The sequence below is a fragment of the Sinocyclocheilus grahami genome, unplaced genomic scaffold (genome assembly GCF_001515645.1).
Source record: "Sinocyclocheilus grahami isolate Dianchi unplaced genomic scaffold, SAMN03320097.WGS_v1.1 scaffold397.1, whole genome shotgun sequence".
NCBI classification, from domain to species: Eukaryota; Metazoa; Chordata; class Actinopteri; order Cypriniformes; family Cyprinidae; genus Sinocyclocheilus; species Sinocyclocheilus grahami.
In genome coordinates this window covers 798,690-818,144 of record NW_015505576.1, presented here as the reverse complement: position 1 = coordinate 818,144, position 19,455 = coordinate 798,690, and the positions used below count along the sequence as shown (strand labels likewise).

Here is a 19,455-nt window from a genome sequence, read left to right as displayed (position 1 = left end):
GTACTGAGGGTGGAAGAGAGCGCTGTACATTCATTCCCCCACCGACAATTCCTGCCGGACCTGAGACTCAAACCCACAACCTACGGGTTACAAGTCCGACTCTCTAACCATTAGGCCACGACTGCCGAGATCAGGTAAAAACTATATAGACACCTGTTTAACAGATATGATGTAACGGATGATTTACTGAAATCATGTGACTTCAGCAGTTTGATACGCACTCCGAAGCACTGGTTCAAAACAAACCATTCACTTTTTCATTTGCGCTGAATCCACTATCGATTCCAACACAAACTGATAAACTGGCAACTTTGATTTTTCATACCATGATTCATACTGGTTGAAAAGCGCAGCACGGTGTCCGTCAGCAGATGTTGCTGTTTTACTGTCATAAATGTCTTTTTATTGTTGTTAGCATAACTGTTGCAAATAAACATACATTTTATATTTTAAAAAGTTTTTAAAATATGCTATATAATATATAAAACTAATATATAAAACTTTTTAAAATATAAAATGGCCGGTGTCCATCAGCGAATCAGTGCATTCCAAATGAATACATAATGGCACACACGTTCCCTTCTCACTCCAAAGTCCCCACTCCAAGGATAGGGATGATCACTTCCATTTTGAATTTGCCCCGTGAACCATTCGGTACTGATACTCATATCGGCACATCCCCCTAGCATACACACACCGTGAACACGCACCCAGAGCAGTTGGCAGCCATACTGCTGCAGCACCCGGGGGTTCGGTGCCTTGCTCAAGGGTCTTACCTTAGTCATAGTATTGAGGGTGGAAGAGAGCGCTGTACATTCACTCCCCCCACCGACAATTCCTGCCGGACCTGAGACTCAAACCCACAACCTTCGGGTTACAAGTCCGACTCTCTAACCATTAGGCCACGACTGCCGAGATCAGGTAAAAACTATATAGACACCTGTTTAATGGTGCATGATTCATGGGTTTGCAGAGATCATCATTGAAAATCATTGAAATTTCAAGACATTTCAAAACAGATATGATGTAACGGATGATTTACTGAAATCATGTGACTTCAGCAGTTTGATACGCACTCTGAAGCACTGGTTCAAAACAAACCATTCACTTTTTCATTTGCGCTGAATCCACTATCGATTCCAACACAAACTGATAAACTGGCAACTTTGATTTTTCATACCATGATTCATAAAATAACCAATTCAAAGAATCATTCAATCCCAAATCAAACACTGTTGTTATGAAACATCTGATAGAAAATACTGTAGGCTTTGTTTTCAAGGGGGAAAAAATGCTGCACCATTTCAACCACACTACCGCTTTACTTATTCAATAATAAGGTCCCTACTAACAAGCTACGTGATTTTAATAATAGCAAAGATGCTGAGAATGATAAGCTTAGTAGTTAAATTAATAACATAGCTAATGTTAGTAACACTGTTACTATCACTGTCAACAGTGGTGTCGCTAGAAATTCTGCGCCCCTTGCACTGATTTTGCTATATATATATATATATATATATATATATATATATATATTATTTACAAAAGATAGTCATTCCTAATCACGTCTTTCCATCAAGTTAGTTTGTGAAGAGTTAACCTGAAATATTTTAGCCAAAAGAATGATTCTCAGAGCTTTTCTAAACCATCTATAAAAGAATGCATACACAAAAGGGTTACACAGAGAATTCAAATATCCAATCCACAAAAATACATCAAATATGGTCGGTGGTATTGTGTATTCAACAAACGGATCTACTAGATTACAGAAGAAAAAGGGTGAGACGCTGACAATAAAAACCCCCATGATGATAGCCAGCGTTTTTGTGGCCTTCCCCTCGGTTTTGTTTATAGATACACAGTTTTTCTTGCCCAAGTGTGCTGAATGCTGTATAGATTTTGATTGTCTTCGTGCAACAAGCAGAATTTTTAGATAAATACTGACAGCAATTATTGTGGGAAGGCCGAAAGCAAGAAACGAGGAAATGGTGCTGGCTGCTGCGGTTTGAAAGATGATACAAGCTCCTTTACAGGCTACATTATCGAAATAAAACTCCTCACCACCCAAAATGTTGAGTTGTAGAAACACCATAGAAAATCCAACAAAGGCAGCCAGACCCCAGCTTAGGGAAATCATAATGAGAGAAATGGGAGGTGTGATTTTATTCTGGTACTGAAGCGGGTGACATACGGCATAATAGCGATCGATTGAGATGAAAGATATGTGCAAAAGAGATGTGATGCATAACATAATATCGACACTGCTGTGTATTTTACAGAACATGTCTCCCAAGTACCAGCAAGTCTCAACAGAGCGCAGCATGCTGGGAGGCATTACAAAACCTCCGATGAGCAGGTCGGCCACGGCCAGAGACAGGATGAGGTAGTTTGTTGGTGTGTGCAGCTGCTTGAAATGAATGATGGCGATGATGACCAGCAGGTTTCCACATACTGTGGTAAGCGCTATGGCACTGAAGAACAAATAAAGCAATATTTGAATCTCTGACGGGTAGATGAATCTCTCACAGGAGTTGTTGGACGACCCAAAACAGAGAACAGGCCCACGGTCAGTCCTAGTCCAGGATGAGTTGTTTAGGTCCATCATCAGCTGGACATGGTTTGTTGCAAAATACACAGACATTTATGTATAAGCAAATAATGCACTGTTTTTCTTATTATCATTAGAGCAATGTGACCTTTTACCACTAATAGTTAGATTTCATAGCCATAAACACATAAAAACATTATCAGCCCTGCGGCTTGAACATGAATTATACCATTAGACATTATTGACAGACCTTACCTGTCTACGCAATAGCGAACATGCAGAAAGCACTTATTTATATCCTTACCCCTCCTGCGTTGCATCACTACTGTCACTACATCAATCCTCTATCAACAGAAAGCTTTTCCTATGAGATTTCCCTCTAATTTGATCCTGAGTTACATAAATCAATGAATGCAGTCTGTTAAACTTATTATTTTTCTTAATCTTGGTGCTTTTATGTTCCTGGATATTTGATATATATTAAAACTAGCCGAGTTCAGCTGCTAGAATTTAATTCAGCATGCATTCATTATTTATATTTGCTTAATTTAAATGTATTTTATGTGCATTTTTTTATTGTTTTGCCTTTGTTCCAGTACCAGGCTTTACATTTTGAAATAAGAAAACCCTTCCTAAAATGTGCATAACTGCATTTTTTTTTATTATGGACATTTAAAGAAAGAAAATAAATATAAATTATTTTAGTATTTATTTTGTGAAAATGTTTCATTTTTTTAAACATATTATGGCTGTCCAGTTGTGATGTCATTTCCATCATCACCAAGAGTTTTGCCCCAATAATGCTCAACAGGATCAGTGAAGAGCTTCAGATGAAATATGAGACATGTTGTTTGAAAAAAAAAATGGTGTATGATTCATTTTGAAACAATTTTCCCTCAGAAATTCCTAGTAAATTTCACAAATAATTACGGCGAAATTTTAAGTAACACATTGAATTAATCATGAATTTTGGAAGTATAAAAATCAATTTAATGTCCACCCAATTGGCCCAACGACGGAATCCAATGGCGTGGGCGAAGGTATAATACATGTAGGTCTTTTACTTGCGCACTAAGTTTATCAGGATTTAGTTTAAATTTTAGTCTAGCTCCATGTTTAACCTGACTCCAATTTCAAGTGATCATTAAATTTAGACTGTATTTCTAATTAAGAACTGATCACAGATATCGATTATGTATCAATTTAGATATCTGATTATTCTGGATGTCCCATACTTTCAATTATTCATTCATCAGGGACCCACATGCCAGACTGATTTTCGTCAGAGGATGTAGGTTGATTAATACCTGTTTTGTCTGGCAGCCTACTGCTTGCTCTTGACAAAAAGTGTAGTTTATTTAGTAATTTCCCGTACAACTTCCTAGAATCAGTGATAGACAGAAATCAGAAGGTCTCAGATGACGTGCCGTACAACTTCCTAGAATCAGTGATAGACAGAAATCAGAAGGTCTCAGATGACGTGCCTACTGCTCCATTCATACATGAACCTCTGTTTGACCTATCCTGGCCGTAGATTTGAGGTAACATCAGCCTCCACGTGATCTACTAATCATAATGATTTCAGGAGAGTTCATAATAAATCAGATATAACATTTTATTTGTCAGGTATAAATGTATCATGCCAATTACATAATTAAACAATTAGAAGCCCATTCAGATAAGATAATGCAATTGTGAATCACATTGTAGCCACATGGCAATTCTATGTTCCTCTACATGGATTAGTGCAGCTATATGGGAAATAGTCGAGTGTTCCACGTTGGAGACAAACAAATTCAACATAGTCACACAACTTGAAATTGCTGAATAATTCTAATGTTACAGTTATTCTAATTTTACACAAGACACATGGTCTAGAATGCATAGCATCTACAACCTTTTACCTAAGTATTTCACACTTACAGTAAAGCAGTCATGTGTTTTAAAGAATAAACTCAGCTAGTCTATGTGCACATGTAGTAGCTGAGTTTATTCTTTAAAACACATGATAAACTAAGTGCGTAAGTAAAATACCTACATGCATTATACCTTCGCCCACGCCATTGGATTCCGTCGTTGGGCCAATTGGGTGGACCTTTCTTGTAAAACACACTCTATTAATCTTTGTTTGCAACTTCAAAAAAAGTTTTTACATTGCAGAACATAATTTTTTTTTCTGTGTCATTTCCAATCGAGCTGTAAAAGTGTGAAAATGTTATATTTCTGTGTATTCAGGATATGAAATTGGCCTTTGTAAAACAAGAAGAAGTCAGACATTTTGTACTGAAAGTTTGAGATATAGTGGAGAGGTTAACATGGTCAATAGTGCCCAATGGCATGATGGGATCCTTATTTTTTCATGCTTTTATGGTGTTGATGAAGACAATGATTCTTGATGCATGAAATATTAAAGCTAGATTATAGATTTAATTCATAGCTCATTGTTGAAATACATGCCTTAGCGTATTTCATTATAATATGCTTAAAATCCTAATCAAATGTCTTTTTGATTCCCCCAGTGAAACTGTGATATCATACCTGTGTAATTTCTGACTCTAGAGAAATCCTGTTGTGGAAATAACTGGTGGTTAAAAATATGTATTCTTCATCTAAAAATGTTTGCAAGCTGAGGGACTTATTAAATGTGATAAACATGTTTGCAATATGTCTTGCTGTTTATCGGCACATTCACACCTGTCCTCATTAAACTCTAAAAGAATCACACCTGATTCTGATTGATCCCTACAGGAGTGAAAACATTGACCTCAGAGCGTCTGGAGTTGCATCATTCTGATTGTGCTAATTAAATAATACAGAATAATAAGGAGTGGGGCATAAAAAAGTAAATGAAAAAAGATAAATGAAAATATGAATGAAAAAAATCATTGGGAAATAAAAATATAAGCCTTTAAAGTGTTTATTTTGTGTAATTGTTGTGTTTTTGTTTTTGTTTTGTTTTTTTAAGTGGATAAAGAGAGATTTGTGGATAGATTTGGACATAATGGGCAGGGCAATATGCCTAGCATATGAAGTTAATATGTTCCAATGCATTTATGTTTATTAATACTTTTCAGTGTTGAATGAACTGTAATGGATTTCTATTTTTTATCTATTTTTTTATCTTTTTATCTTTATCGCAATGCATTGTGGGATTGTAAATTGTATTAATAAATTTTTGCATTTGCATTTTTGAGATCTACAGTAAGTGCTTCAGCAACAGCAATCTTACCGAATATGGGTAATGAATAGACACCCCATAATCAAGTAAATAAAATGTCACATCAAATGCATGAGTGAATAGCTTTGAGAGACACAATTCAAAAGTTTATGGTCAGTAAGACTTTTTTAATTAATATTTTTTATATAGCAAATATGCATTAAATCAAAAGTGACAGTAAAGATGTAAAAGTAAATTGTATCACGGTTTCCTCTGAAAAAAATTAAGCAGCACAAGTGTTTCAACATTAATAATAATAAATCTTTCTTCAGCAGCAAATCAGCATATTAGATTCATTTCTATAGGATCACGTGACTAAAGACTGGAGTAATGATGCTGGAAATTCAGCTTTGCTTAACAGGAATAAATATTAATTATATTAAATATATATTAAATACATTAAAATATATTCAAGTAGAAAACTGATATTTTAAATTGTAATAATATTTTACAATTTTACTGTTTCTACTGTATTTTTGATCAAATAAATGCAGCCTTGGTGAGCGTAAAAGACTTTCAAAAACACTAAAAAAGTCTCACAAACCCCAAACTTTTTGACAGTAGTTTATGTGCTAGGTTGAAGAATCATTGAGCCATGGCTAAAGCAGAAAACTGAAGTAATGCATATTTTAAGTGCTTGGCTATTATTTGCTGCCACATCATGTAGGAGGGTCAGAGAAGATGATGAAGTGTATTTAAGGGACTTGTTAACATACTGGTAGTCCATCTAGGCCAGAATTTTATAGGTTTTTGTTTTCTAAGACTGAGACTGGCAGGATGGATTTATCATCAAAAGAATACGATCCCACTCAGTTTTGTTATCCTGCAGTGAACAACTCTTGTCTTAAAGGCACACATCATGTTTCCACTCAGACTGTGGTGTATCTCCTATTGGTGTTGGCGATGACTGTGACCATTCTAGGAAATTTGGTGGTCATCATCTCCATCGCACACTTCAAACAGCTCCAGACTCCCACTAACATCCTGGTGATGTCTCTGGCTCTAGCGGACCTGCTGCTTGGACTGGTGGTCATGCCTTTCAGTATGATCCGTTCTGTGGGTGGCTGCTGGTACTATGGAGATGCCTTCTGTTTGCTACACTCCACTTTTGACTTGTTTCTCACATCAGTGTCTATTTTTCATCTCATTTTTATTGCTATTGATCGACATCAGGCAGTTTGTTATCCACTTCAGTATCCTGCAAGAATAACCATACCTGTCGCATGGGTCATGGTGATGATAAGTTGGAGCATGGCTGCATTATATTCTTATGGCTTAGTGTACTCAAATGCTAATGTGGAAGGACTGGAGGAATATATTGAATCAATATACTGTATGGGAAGTTGCACTTTGCTTTTCAATGCATTGTGGGGAGCCATAGACACATTAATAGCTTTTCTCTTGCCTTGTTCTGTCATGGTTGGACTGTACGCAAGAATTTTTGTGATCGCAAAACAGCACGCTAGAAAACTCTGTGAGACAAACCAGCATGAAAACGAAAATATGTTTAAAAGCTCTCGACGATCTGAGCGCAAAGCAGCAAAAACTCTAGGTGTGGTTGTGGGTGCTTTTATTATTTGCTGGCTGCCATTTTTTATTAACTCTTTGATTGACCCTTACATCAACTTTTCCACTCCAATTGCTCTCTTTGAAGTTTTTGTCTGGTTAGGCTACATTAACTCAACCATAAACCCCATAATTTATGGCCTGTTCTACCCATGGTTCAGAAAAACCCTTTATCTTATTATAACAAGGAGAATATTTGAACCAAATTCTTCTGATATCAATGTTTTTACTGTTTGATTCCATTTGTGCAGCACATTTCCTTTGCAAATCACATAAACAAAAGTGTAAAATCAGATGTTTATTCTGTGCAAAATTAAAAGGTGATCTAAAATCAGATCTCTGCACACTTATTATGTTAAATACACATTGCATGCTGAATGATGAAAAAACTATCTGAACTCTGATTTTATGATTCAGACATTTTTAAAATGTATATTTTATTCAGTTTTGAGTTTACAAAAGTGGTATGCTGAAGCTTAGGGCATATTTCTTCAGTAGGCTACTGTACATTAAGTATTTCCTTCCAGCCAAAAAAAGCCTTTAAAAGCCTTGTAGGAGAAACTCGTTCCTTTGTGTTTTTATTTACCTCATATACATGATCTACTTGCTGCCATCTTTGCTCGTGGGTGTTCCGTTCCGGAGATTTTTAAATTAGATTATAAGGCTGAAGATGTATATTGTAGTTTATACAGTGTTACCTTGATAAAGTGGAGAAAATTAAATATACTGTGTACATTGTTTTTTTTTTGTTTTGTTTTTTAAAGGGGAGGTTTATGAATTGGGCCCAAGACATCTTTAATGTTCAGGGCAAAAATAAGACTGAGGGTTAAATCGTTTAATAATATTTACAGTATGTAACACAGGGGTGGGCAGTGTCGGTCCTGGAGAGCCACAGTCCTACAGATTTTTTGCTCCAACCCTAATCAAACACACCTCGACCAGCTAATCAAGGTCTAAGGGTTACTAGAAAATTACAAGCAGGTGAGTTTTTATCAAGGTTGGAGCAAAACTCTGCAGGAATGTGGCTCTCCAGGACTGACATTGGCTACCTCTAATGTACAGTAACATATAAAGCTTGTTTGCTTCTTTGTCTTTCTGTGCGGTTAACCAGAAAATGATCCATGGTGCTGCATTTTGATTCATAGGATTTATTTGTCTTTTGGGAAGACCATTAAATAGATCACAATTCTTCAAGTAAAAAAGAATGGATTTTTTTCAGCTAAAACTGCATAGCATTAATTTATGGACAAACCAAAAAACTTAAATGTAATTTCAGATGGTACACCCTCAGAATGTGTACAAGCTGTCGCTGGGCGGTACCCTAAAGTACAAAAGCCCAAAGGTACATATCTGTATCTTATTCATCCCTAAATGGTAGTACCTTAAAGCACGTGTCAAATTCTGATCCTGGAAGGTCATTGTCCCGCAGAGTGTAACTCCAACCAGCTCCAAAACACCTGCCTGGAAGTTTCTAATAATCCTGAGAACATTTATTAGCTGGTTTATGTGTGTATAATTAGAGTAAGAACTAAACTCTGCAGGACAGTGGCCCTCCAGGAGCAGAAGTTGACACTCTTAAAGGTACATACTAATACTTAAAGTGCGCATATTAATACATAAAGTGACATATGTGACCCTGCCTGTGAAAACCCAGCTAAAGTTATTTTTTGTGATTTACAGTTTTCTACATAAAATCATCTTCATAAAGATGTAGAACATTCTGTGAAAATATAACCTTTATATCTTTAATATTGACTGAGTAAGGCCATGTCAAGGATTGAAATCATAGTGAAATTAATGGTTGAAATCAAACTGTGATGCTTGTTATCTAATAATCAAAGCAGCAAAAACTCTAGGTGTGGTTGTGGGTGCTTTTATTATTTGCTGGCTGCCATTTTTTATTAACTCTTTGATTGACCCTTACATCAACTTTTCCACTCCAATTGCTCTCTTTGAAGTTTTTGTCTGGTTAGGCTACATTAACTCAACCATAAACCCCATAATTTATGGCCTGTTCTACCCATGGTTCAGAAAAACCCTTTATCTTATTATAACAAGGAGAATATTTGAACCAAATTCTTCTGATATCAATGTTTTTACTGTTTGATTCCATTTGTGCAGCACATTTCCTTTGCAAATCACATAAACAAAAGTGTAAAATCAGATGTTTATTCTGTGCAAAATTAAAAGGTGATCTAAAATCAGATCTCTGCACACTTATTATGTTAAATACACATTGCATGCTGAATGATGAAAAAACTATCTGAACTCTGATTTTATGATTCAGACATTTTTAAAATGTATATTTTATTCAGTTTTGAGTTTACAAAAGTGGTATGCTGAAGCTTAGGGCATATTTCTTCAGTAGGCTACTGTACATTAAGTATTTCCTTCCAGCCAAAAAAAGCCTTTAAAAGCCTTGTAGGAGAAACTCGTTCCTTTGTGTTTTTATTTACCTCATATACATGATCTACTTGCTGCCATCTTTGCTCGTGGGTGTTCCGTTCCGGAGATTTTTAAATTAGATTATAAGGCTGAAGATGTATATTGTAGTTTATACAGTGTTACCTTGATAAAGTGGAGAAAATTAAATATACTGTGTACATTGTTTTTTTTTTGTTTTGTTTTTTAAAGGGGAGGTTTATGAATTGGGCCCAAGACATCTTTAATGTTCAGGGCAAAAATAAGACTGAGGGTTAAATCGTTTAATAATATTTACAGTATGTAACACAGGGGTGGGCAGTGTCGGTCCTGGAGAGCCACAGTCCTACAGATTTTTTGCTCCAACCCTAATCAAACACACCTCGACCAGCTAATCAAGGTCTAAGGGTTACTAGAAAATTACAAGCAGGTGAGTTTTTATCAAGGTTGGAGCAAAACTCTGCAGGAATGTGGCTCTCCAGGACTGACATTGGCTACCTCTAATGTACAGTAACATATAAAGCTTGTTTGCTTCTTTGTCTTTCTGTGCGGTTAACCAGAAAATGATCCATGGTGCTGCATTTTGATTCATAGGATTTATTTGTCTTTTGGGAAGACCATTAAATAGATCACAATTCTTCAAGTAAAAAAGAATGGATTTTTTTCAGCTAAAACTGCATAGCATTAATTTATGGACAAACCAAAAAACTTAAATGTAATTTCAGATGGTACACCCTCAGAATGTGTACAAGCTGTCGCTGGGCGGTACCCTAAAGTACAAAAGCCCAAAGGTACATATCTGTATCTTATTCATCCCTAAATGGTAGTACCTTAAAGCACGTGTCAAATTCTGATCCTGGAAGGTCATTGTCCCGCAGAGTGTAACTCCAACCAGCTCCAAAACACCTGCCTGGAAGTTTCTAATAATCCTGAGAACATTTATTAGCTGGTTTATGTGTGTATAATTAGAGTAAGAACTAAACTCTGCAGGACAGTGGCCCTCCAGGAGCAGAAGTTGACACTCTTAAAGGTACATACTAATACTTAAAGTGCGCATATTAATACATAAAGTGACATATGTGACCCTGCCTGTGAAAACCCAGCTAAAGTTATTTTTTGTGATTTACAGTTTTCTACATAAAATCATCTTCATAAAGATGTAGAACATTCTGTGAAAATATAACCTTTATATCTTTAATATTGACTGAGTAAGGCCATGTCAAGGACTGAAATCATACTGAAATTAATGGTTGAAATCAAACTGTGATGCTTGTTATCTAATAATTCGATTTTGAGACTTTAGCCTGGATTTTACAGACAGGGTCACATAATTAATTCCATTTAAAAGGGTACTGCCCCAGTGAAACTTTTGTTCCTTTTTTTGAGAGTGTATATATTTTATGCTTGTTGATCATTTGCTGCTCTATGATGATGTGGGAGGGTCAAAAAATCATGAAGTGTATTTTAGGGCCTAACTAGTTCAACTGAATCAGAATCGACTATTTGTATTTTCTGAGACGAAGACGAAGGCAGGATGGATTTATCATCACAAGAATATGATCCCACTCAGTTTTGTTTTCCTGCAGTGAACAACTCTTGTCTTAAAGGCACACATCATGTTTCCACTCAGACTGTGGTGTATCTCCTATTGGTGTTGGCGATGACTGTGACCATTCTAGGAAATTTGGTGGTCATCATCTCCATCGCACACTTCAAACAGCTCCAGACTCCCACTAACATCCTGGTGATGTCTCTGGCTCTAGCGGACCTGCTGCTTGGACTGGTGGTCATGCCTTTCAGTATGATCCGTTCTGTGGGTGGCTGCTGGTACTATGGAGATGCCTTCTGTTTGCTACACTCCACTTTTGACTTGTTTCTCACATCAGTGTCTATTTTGCATCTTGTTTGTATTGCTATCGATCGACATCAGGCTGTTTGTTATCCGCTTCAGTATCCTGCAAGAATAACCATACCTGTTGCATGGGTCATGGTGATGATAAGTTGGGCTCTGATTGCCATCTATTCATATAGTCTGCTGTACTCAGAGGCTAATGTGGAAGGACTGGAGGAATATATTGAATCAATATACTGTATAGGACATTGCAGTCTGCTTTTCAGTAAATTGTGGTCTGTTTTAGACACGTTAATAACTTTTTTCTTTCCTTGTTCTGTCATGATAGGACTGTATGTTAGAATTTTTGTAGTTGCAAAAAAACATGTAAGAATAATCAGTGAGGCAAACCAGCATGAAATTGAGAATGTGTTTAAAAGCTCTCGGCGATCTGAGCGCAAAGCAGCAAAAACTCTCGGTGTGGTTGTGGGTGCTTTTATCATTTGCTGGTTGCCATTTTTTATTAACTCTGTGATGGATCCCTACATCAACTTTTCCACCCCACTTGCACTCTTTGAAGTGTTTGTCTGGTTGGGCTACATTAACTCAACCATAAACCCCATCATATATGGCTTTTTCTACCCATGGTTTAGGAAAACCCTTTCTCTCATTATAACAAAGAGAATATTTGAACCAAACTCATCTGATATTAATGTTTTCACTGTTTGATTTAATTTCAGTCTCACGTCACTGTGCAGCACATTGGACAACAATTGAAATTTTTATACTTACTGAAATCATTTACATCATAATGTGCAAATTGCATAAACGAAAGAATAGTGTAAATTGCATGTGTTTTATCTGTGCAAAATTAAAAGATGATCTACAATCTGAATTTGTATCCTGGCAAAATAGGCCTACATAAAACATAAAAACCTCAACTTTTTGGAAAATCCAAAACAAAAGCAGTCCATCTTAGTTTAGTATAACTGAATGTGCCAAGCACAAACATAAATGTGCTGTGTCACGTCTATTGTGCTGTATCATTGTGGTGCTAAAGTCTTTTGGTGCATGAGATAACATAAGTGGCAAAGAAAGTAGGACTCTATTTCTAAACATTCATAGATATAGGACGTACTAGGTCCAAAAACTGCCCCTTCATTCAGTATATGAGGAAAATATGAGCAAAAATAAAGTAATTCTGGCACACTATGCCTTATGTAGGAAATTAAATACATATTGCCTCCCAAATGATGAAAAAACAACCTGAATTCTGATCTGATGGTACAAACATTAAAAAAATATATAAAATACTGCAGATTTTTAATCAAATATAAAAGTTAAGGCACATTTATTCAGTAGTTTTTTTTTATACATTCAGTGTGATTTAACCCAATGTCTATAAAAGCCTTTCTGGAGAAAGGAATCCCTTAGAATTCTTATAATAGGGCTGGGTTGAAATATAGATTCCTCCATTTTAATTGATTTTTCATGGGCCAATATCGATTCTTAAATCCCGAGAACCAATCATAGTTTGCTGGTTTCAGTTGATGTGTGAACAAAACTGCACTAAACATTAGCTATTTGTAGCGTGCCGCCCGTCAATAAATTGCTGTATGCTTTGTGTGCTTTGTAACTTCTGATATGAAACAAAGTCTTAGCTTTCAGATTGTTTATTACGAAATTTAAATAATAAATACCGTTTTGGCACTCTTTAATGTGGTGCCACAGAACGCAGTAGCTGCCTCAAATTAAGCTAAGCGCTAGTGCGGAGTACTCGTGAACCGATCATCTCTTCACCTTTACTACTAGTAATAGCACAAGATAAACATGAATGAACATTAGAAGATATGTTGAAAGATAGAGTACAACTTACTGAAATGTATCGTGTCTCGTGTAATCGCACAGACTTTTAACTGCAGAAAGACGTCACCTTTACCTAAGGAAAGTTATTTAATGTCCCTCAACTCTAGAGAGTGTTTTGCTAATAATATGCTCTATATTACATATTCTATATTTTTAAACTGTTCGTAAATATTTAATATATCTAATTCTTTAAATAAATGTGTCATGAAAACAAGCTCTTAAAAAAGTCACTGTTGAAATGTTTATAATTTTTTTTTTAACTAATCGGAGTAGAAACATAATTAGCCTATATATTAACAAGTTATTATTATTATTGTTATTGTTGTTGTTACCAACTGCTTTATGTGACATTTAAATGTTTCTAAACAAATCAGTTGTTAAATTTATCATACATTACTATAATATTTAATATTATAGTAACGTACCAACTGACAGGGTTTACTGAATAGATTACAGCATTAGTTAGAGATTTTTTCCTTTAAAAAAAAACTGTACTGTACCTGATGTATATCCAAATGAATCAATATTGAATCGAATCGAGATCAGAATTGAATCAAATCACAAACTAATCAACTTGTGAATTTGTGTCAGTAGCCAGACCTAATTCTTCTTCATGTCAATGACAGTAACTTAGATCATGGGTGTTCATTTCAAGAGATTTTTTTTTTATTAAATAATGAATTGTTCGTCTTTGTCATGAGATAAATGTCATAGCTTTCATTTATATGTTTTTTCCACAATTTTATTTAAACTACACTTTTATAAGACAATTGAATAATGGACAAACCAGAATATTTAAATAATGTCATTTCAGTCATATATACTATAATCATAATGTGCAAATTGCATAAACGAAAGAATAGTGTAAATTGCATGTGTTTTATCTGTGCAAAATTAAAAGATGATCTACAATCTGAATTTGTATCCTGGCAAAATAGGCCTACATAAAACATAAAAACCTCAACTTTTTGGAAAATCCAAAACAAAAGCAGTCCATCTTAGTTTAGTATAACTGAATGTGCCAAGCACAAACATAAATGTGCTGTGTCACGTCTATTGTGCTGTATCATTGTGGTGCTAAAGTCTTTTGGTGCATGAGATAACATAAGTGGCAAAGAAAGTAGGACTCTATTTCTAAACATTCATAGATATAGGACGTACTAGGTCCAAAAACTGCCCCTTCATTCAGTATATGAGGAAAATATGAGCAAAAATAAAGTAATTCTGGCACACTATGCCTTATGTAGGAAATTAAATACATATTGCCTCCCAAATGATGAAAAAACAACCTGAATTCTGATCTGATGGTACAAACATTAAAAAATATATAAAATACTGCAGATTTTTAATCAAATATAAAAGTTAAGGCACATTTATTCAGTAGTTTTTTTTTATACATTCAGTGTGATTTAACCCAATGTCTATAAAAGCCTTTCTGGAGAAAGGAATCCCTTAGAATTCTTATAATAGGGCTGGGTTGAAATATAGATTCCTCCATTTTAATTGATTTTTCATGGGCCAATATCGATTCTTAAATCCCGAGAACCAATCATAGTTTGCTGGTTTCAGTTGATGTGTGAACAAAACTGCACTAAACATTAGCTATTTGTAGCGTGCCGCCCGTCAATAAATTGCTGTATGCTTTGTGTGCTTTGTAACTTCTGATATGAAACAAAGTCTTAGCTTTCAGATTGTTTATTACGAAATTTAAATAATAAATACCGTTTTGGCACTCTTTAATGTGGTGCCACAGAACGCAGTAGCTGCCTCAAATTAAGCTAAGCGCTAGTGCGGAGTACTCGTGAACCGATCATCTCTTCACCTTTACTACTAGTAATAGCACAAGATAAACATGAATGAACATTAGAAGATATGTTGAAAGATAGAGTACAACTTACTGAAATGTATCGTGTCTCGTGTAATCGCACAGACTTTTAACTGCAGAAAGACGTCACCTTTACCTAAGGAAAGTTATTTAATGTCCCTCAACTCTAGAGAGTGTTTTGCTAATAATATGCTCTATATTACATATTCTATATTTTTAAACTGTTCGTAAATATTTAATATATCTAATTCTTTAAATAAATGTGTCATGAAAACAAGCTCTTAAAAAAGTCACTGTTGAAATGTTTATAATTTTTTTTTTAACTAATCGGAGTAGAAACATAATTAGCCTATATATTAACAAGTTATTATTATTATTGTTATTGTTGTTGTTACCAACTGCTTTATGTGACATTTAAATGTTTCTAAACAAATCAGTTGTTAAATTTATCATATAATATTTAAATATTTAATATTATAGTAACGTACCAACTGACAGGGTTTACTGAATAGATTACAGCATTAGTTAGAGATTTAAAAAAAAAAAAAAAAACTGTACTGTACCTGATGTATATCCAAATGAATCAATATTGAATCGAATCGAGATCAGAATTGAATCAAATCACAAACTAATCAACTTGTGAATTTGTGTCAGTAGCCAGACCTAATTCTTCTTCATGTCAATGACAGTAACTTAGATCATGGGTGTTCATTTCAAGAGATTTTTTTTTTATTAAATAATGAATTGTTCGTCTTTGTCATGAGATAAATGTCATAGCTTTCATTTATATGTTTTTTCCACAATTTTATTTAAACTACACTTTTATAAGACAATTGAATAATGGACAAACCAGAATATTTAAATAATGTCATTTCAGACATATATACTATATATATATATATATATATATATATATATATATATATATATATATATATATATTTTATTTTATTAATTTTTTTTAATGAGTGCTTGATTGTCATTTGCTGCCCTGTGATGATGTGGGAGGCTCAGAAAAGAGAATGAAGACTATTTAAAGGCCTGACTGGACTAAATAAAACAGCATTTTATAGGTTCTAGTTTTCTGAGACTGAGAGGATGGATTTATCATCACAAGAATACGATCCCACTCAGTTTTGTTTTCCTGCAGTGAACAACTCTTGTCTTAAAGGCACACATCATGTTTCCACTCAGACTGTGGTGTATCTCCTATTGGTGTTGGCGATGACTGTGACCATTCTAGGAAATTTGGTGGTCATCATCTCCATCGCACACTTCAAACAGCTCCAGACTCCCACTAACATCCTGGTGATGTCTCTGGCTCTAGCGGACCTGCTGCTTGGACTGGTGGTCATGCCTTTCAGTATGATCCGTTCTGTGGGTGGCTGCTGGTACTATGGAGATGCCTTCTGTTTGCTACACTCAAGTTTTGACCTATTTCTCACATCAGTGTCTATTTTTCATCTAATTTTTATTGCTATTGATCGACATCAGGCAGTTTGTTATCCGCTTCTGTATCCTACAAAAATAACCATACCTGTTGCATGGGTCATGGTGATGATAAGTTGGTGCATGGCTGCATTATATTCTTATGGCTTAGTGTACTCAAAAGCTAATGTGGAAGGACTGGAGGAATATATTGAATCAATATACTGTATGGGAAGTTGCACTTTGCTTTTCAATGCATTGTGGTCCGTTTTAGACACATTACTAACTTTTTTCTTGCCTTGTTCTGTCATGATAGGACTGTATGCAATCATTTTTGTAGTTGCCAGAAAGCACATTAGAACAATCGGTGAGGCAAACCATCATGAAAATGAGAGCACGTTTAAAAGCTCTCGAAGATCTGAACGCAAAGCAGCAAAAACTCTTGGTGTGGTCGTTGGAGCTTTTATTATTTGCTGGCTGCCATTTTTTATTAACTCTTTGATTGACCCTTACATCAACTTTTCCACTCCTTTTGCTCTGTTTGAAACATTTGTCTGGTTAGGCTACATTAACTCAACCATAAACCCCATCATATATGGCCTTTTCTACCCATGGTTCAGAAAAACCCTTTCTCTTATTATAACATTGAAAATATTTGAACCAAACTCTTCTGACATCAGTGTTTTCACAGTTTGACTTTGGTTCTTTTTCATGTCATTTTGATCTGACTCACAATTTGATCTGGTCAGCATTTGTTGTTTTTAACTTAGCACATACTTTCTTACTGAAATTATTTGTGTATTGTGCACAAATAATGAACCGTATGAAAACATTGGAACACAGTTACACATTTTCTCCATATATAAAATGTAAAACACTACATACAGAAGAAAATTCCCATTTAGTCTTAAACAAGCACTTTATACATTTTGCACTCTGTACTCAAGTGGTTTTGTTATGATCCATATTTGGTGTTTAATCCATGTAAGATTAAAGGGTGCTCTAAAAATCTATAGACTGGCAAAGAAGAAAAACAGTGTCAGTCCAACTAGTGGCCTGTATCAAAAGCCAGGGTTACAAGTCAAGTTTTTGATGACAACAACAGACAAAAACAGTCCATCTTAGTTCAGTTTAGATGAATTTGTCATGTACAAGTGAATTTATATATGCGCACATTAAGGTAAAAACATATAAGCTTAATTCAATTAAAAAGCTTTACATAATGTCATATATCATGTAGCTTTGTAGACTAGATTTTATGGCTGCAGATAATGACACAAGTACCAAAATCATCCAAAGTGGTGAGTATTTGACATGACCTCTCTCTTTTTCTTGTGACATTATCGCTTATTCACTATATGGTTTACTATATAGGAAAATGTCATAAAAAATGGTGTACTGGCAGCATTTGCTACATGAACGTGAACAATACAAATGTACAGAAGCAAATTTAGTAACCAAAAGTCTACAGTGTATATGTATTGTTTTTGAGAATGAAATCACGAAGCCAAACAATTCTAATATCTAAAAATTCTGAAGACTTTTATCATGTGTTTTCTATAATACTGATTGCTCATATTTTATGTATCTGGTGGGGTTTTTTTTCCTCAGTGAACATCAATTATATGATTGTATTCTGTTACATTCTTGTGGCAATAAAATAAAAAAGTAAAAATGCTGTTCCTCAGTGTTTCCTGTACATTTAAGAAAAAATACTTAAGAATTAAATTGCAATTATGTAACCATATAAAAACAGCACAATAAGAAAATCACGTCATCATTTTAAAAATGCACAAGTTATCATTTTCTTTTGGGCACATGCACCCGGCTGTCCTGTGTGGGTCAGTATATTGGCTCTGTCTTAAAGTGACAGCAACCTAATAGACCTGCTTCTGTCTGTGTCCTTCATGTTAATCAAACAACAACAACAACAACAAAAAGAAGGGGGGGGATCACTTACTGCTCTTTACAGAATAGTTTTTGTAGCCTATTTAATGTATACAGTAAAGACTAAGTATTTTATTTTAAAGGGGTCATATGATGTTGCTAAAAAGAACATTATTTTGTGTATTTGGTGTAATGAAATGTGTTTATGTGTTTATTTTTAAGGTTAAAAAAACACATTATTTTCCACAAACTGTACATTATTGTTTCTCCTCTATGCCCCACCTTTCTGAAATGCGTCGATTTTTACAAAGTTCATCGGTCTGAAAAGCAAGGTGTGCTGTGATTTGCCAGCTATCGAGTGTGTTATGATTGGCCGAATACCTCAAGCGTGTGACGGAAATGTTACGCCCCTTACCATACTGTGATGATGCCCTGTCAGGCCGGAGCGATGATTCAAAAACATGAAAACCCATTATAAACGAGGCATTCGTTGCATCCAGTGGGGACATAATTATGGATTATAATGACTTATACTGTCTTTTTACGCGTTGTGTTGCATCGCGCCACGTAAACATAAAACCATGTCTGCATTTGTGATCGGAGAAATGACAAACAACAAGTGCTACTATACACTGCCCAAAAATCTCGCTTTAAATATAAAATATAAAAACTCTTTAAATATAAAAAATATAAAAAGCGTACTTACAGTACGGCATTATAGTCTACTCTACCAGGATCAGGAAACAGTCCTCATAAAATGTGCTGCACACATCTGAATATTTGAGTTGAAGTGTTCTGGAACAGTGTTGTAAATACAACTTAACCACTGATTTCTAGTCGTGTCCATTTTTGGAAGGCCAAAC

General features: G+C 35.0%; 4 protein-coding genes across 4 annotated transcripts; 3 read left to right on the top strand and 1 right to left on the bottom strand.

The window, feature by feature from the left end:
- Positions 1–1,561: 1,561 nt before the first annotated feature.
- Positions 1,562–2,605, bottom strand: taar10 (trace amine-associated receptor 10). The gene is made up of 2 exons (XM_016231637.1): positions 2,281–2,605; positions 1,562–2,208 (listed from the first exon to the last, which is right to left on the bottom strand). The coding sequence occupies exons 1-2, from the start codon at positions 2,603–2,605 to the stop codon at positions 1,562–1,564; spliced, it is 972 nt and encodes a 323-aa protein (XP_016087123.1).
- Positions 2,606–6,545: 3,940 nt separating this feature from the next.
- taar13e (trace amine associated receptor 13e) lies at positions 6,546–7,571 on the top strand. The gene has a single exon (XM_016231648.1). The coding sequence runs from the start codon at positions 6,546–6,548 to the stop codon at positions 7,569–7,571; it is 1,026 nt and encodes a 341-aa protein (XP_016087134.1).
- A 3,718-nt stretch (positions 7,572–11,289) lies between these two features.
- Positions 11,290–12,315, top strand: LOC107550388 (trace amine-associated receptor 13c-like). Its single transcript, XM_016231647.1, has one exon. The coding sequence runs from the start codon at positions 11,290–11,292 to the stop codon at positions 12,313–12,315; it is 1,026 nt and encodes a 341-aa protein (XP_016087133.1).
- Positions 12,316–16,375: 4,060 nt separating this feature from the next.
- On the top strand, positions 16,376–17,401 carry LOC107550387 (trace amine-associated receptor 13c-like). Its single transcript, XM_016231646.1, has one exon. The coding sequence runs from the start codon at positions 16,376–16,378 to the stop codon at positions 17,399–17,401; it is 1,026 nt and encodes a 341-aa protein (XP_016087132.1).
- Positions 17,402–19,455: the final 2,054 nt, after the last annotated feature.

Coding starts and splice junctions, on each gene's coding strand:
- taar10 (XM_016231637.1), bottom strand. CDS start 2,605: ATGGACCTAAACAACTCATCCTGGACTAGGACTGACCGTGGGCCTGTT. Junction 2,209..2,280: donor GTACTTGGGAGACATGTTCT/GTAAAATACACA, acceptor TCATCTCAATCG/ATCGCTATTATGCCGTATGT.
- taar13e (XM_016231648.1), top strand. CDS start 6,546: ATGGATTTATCATCAAAAGAATACGATCCCACTCAGTTTTGTTATCCT.
- LOC107550388 (XM_016231647.1), top strand. CDS start 11,290: ATGGATTTATCATCACAAGAATATGATCCCACTCAGTTTTGTTTTCCT.
- LOC107550387 (XM_016231646.1), top strand. CDS start 16,376: ATGGATTTATCATCACAAGAATACGATCCCACTCAGTTTTGTTTTCCT.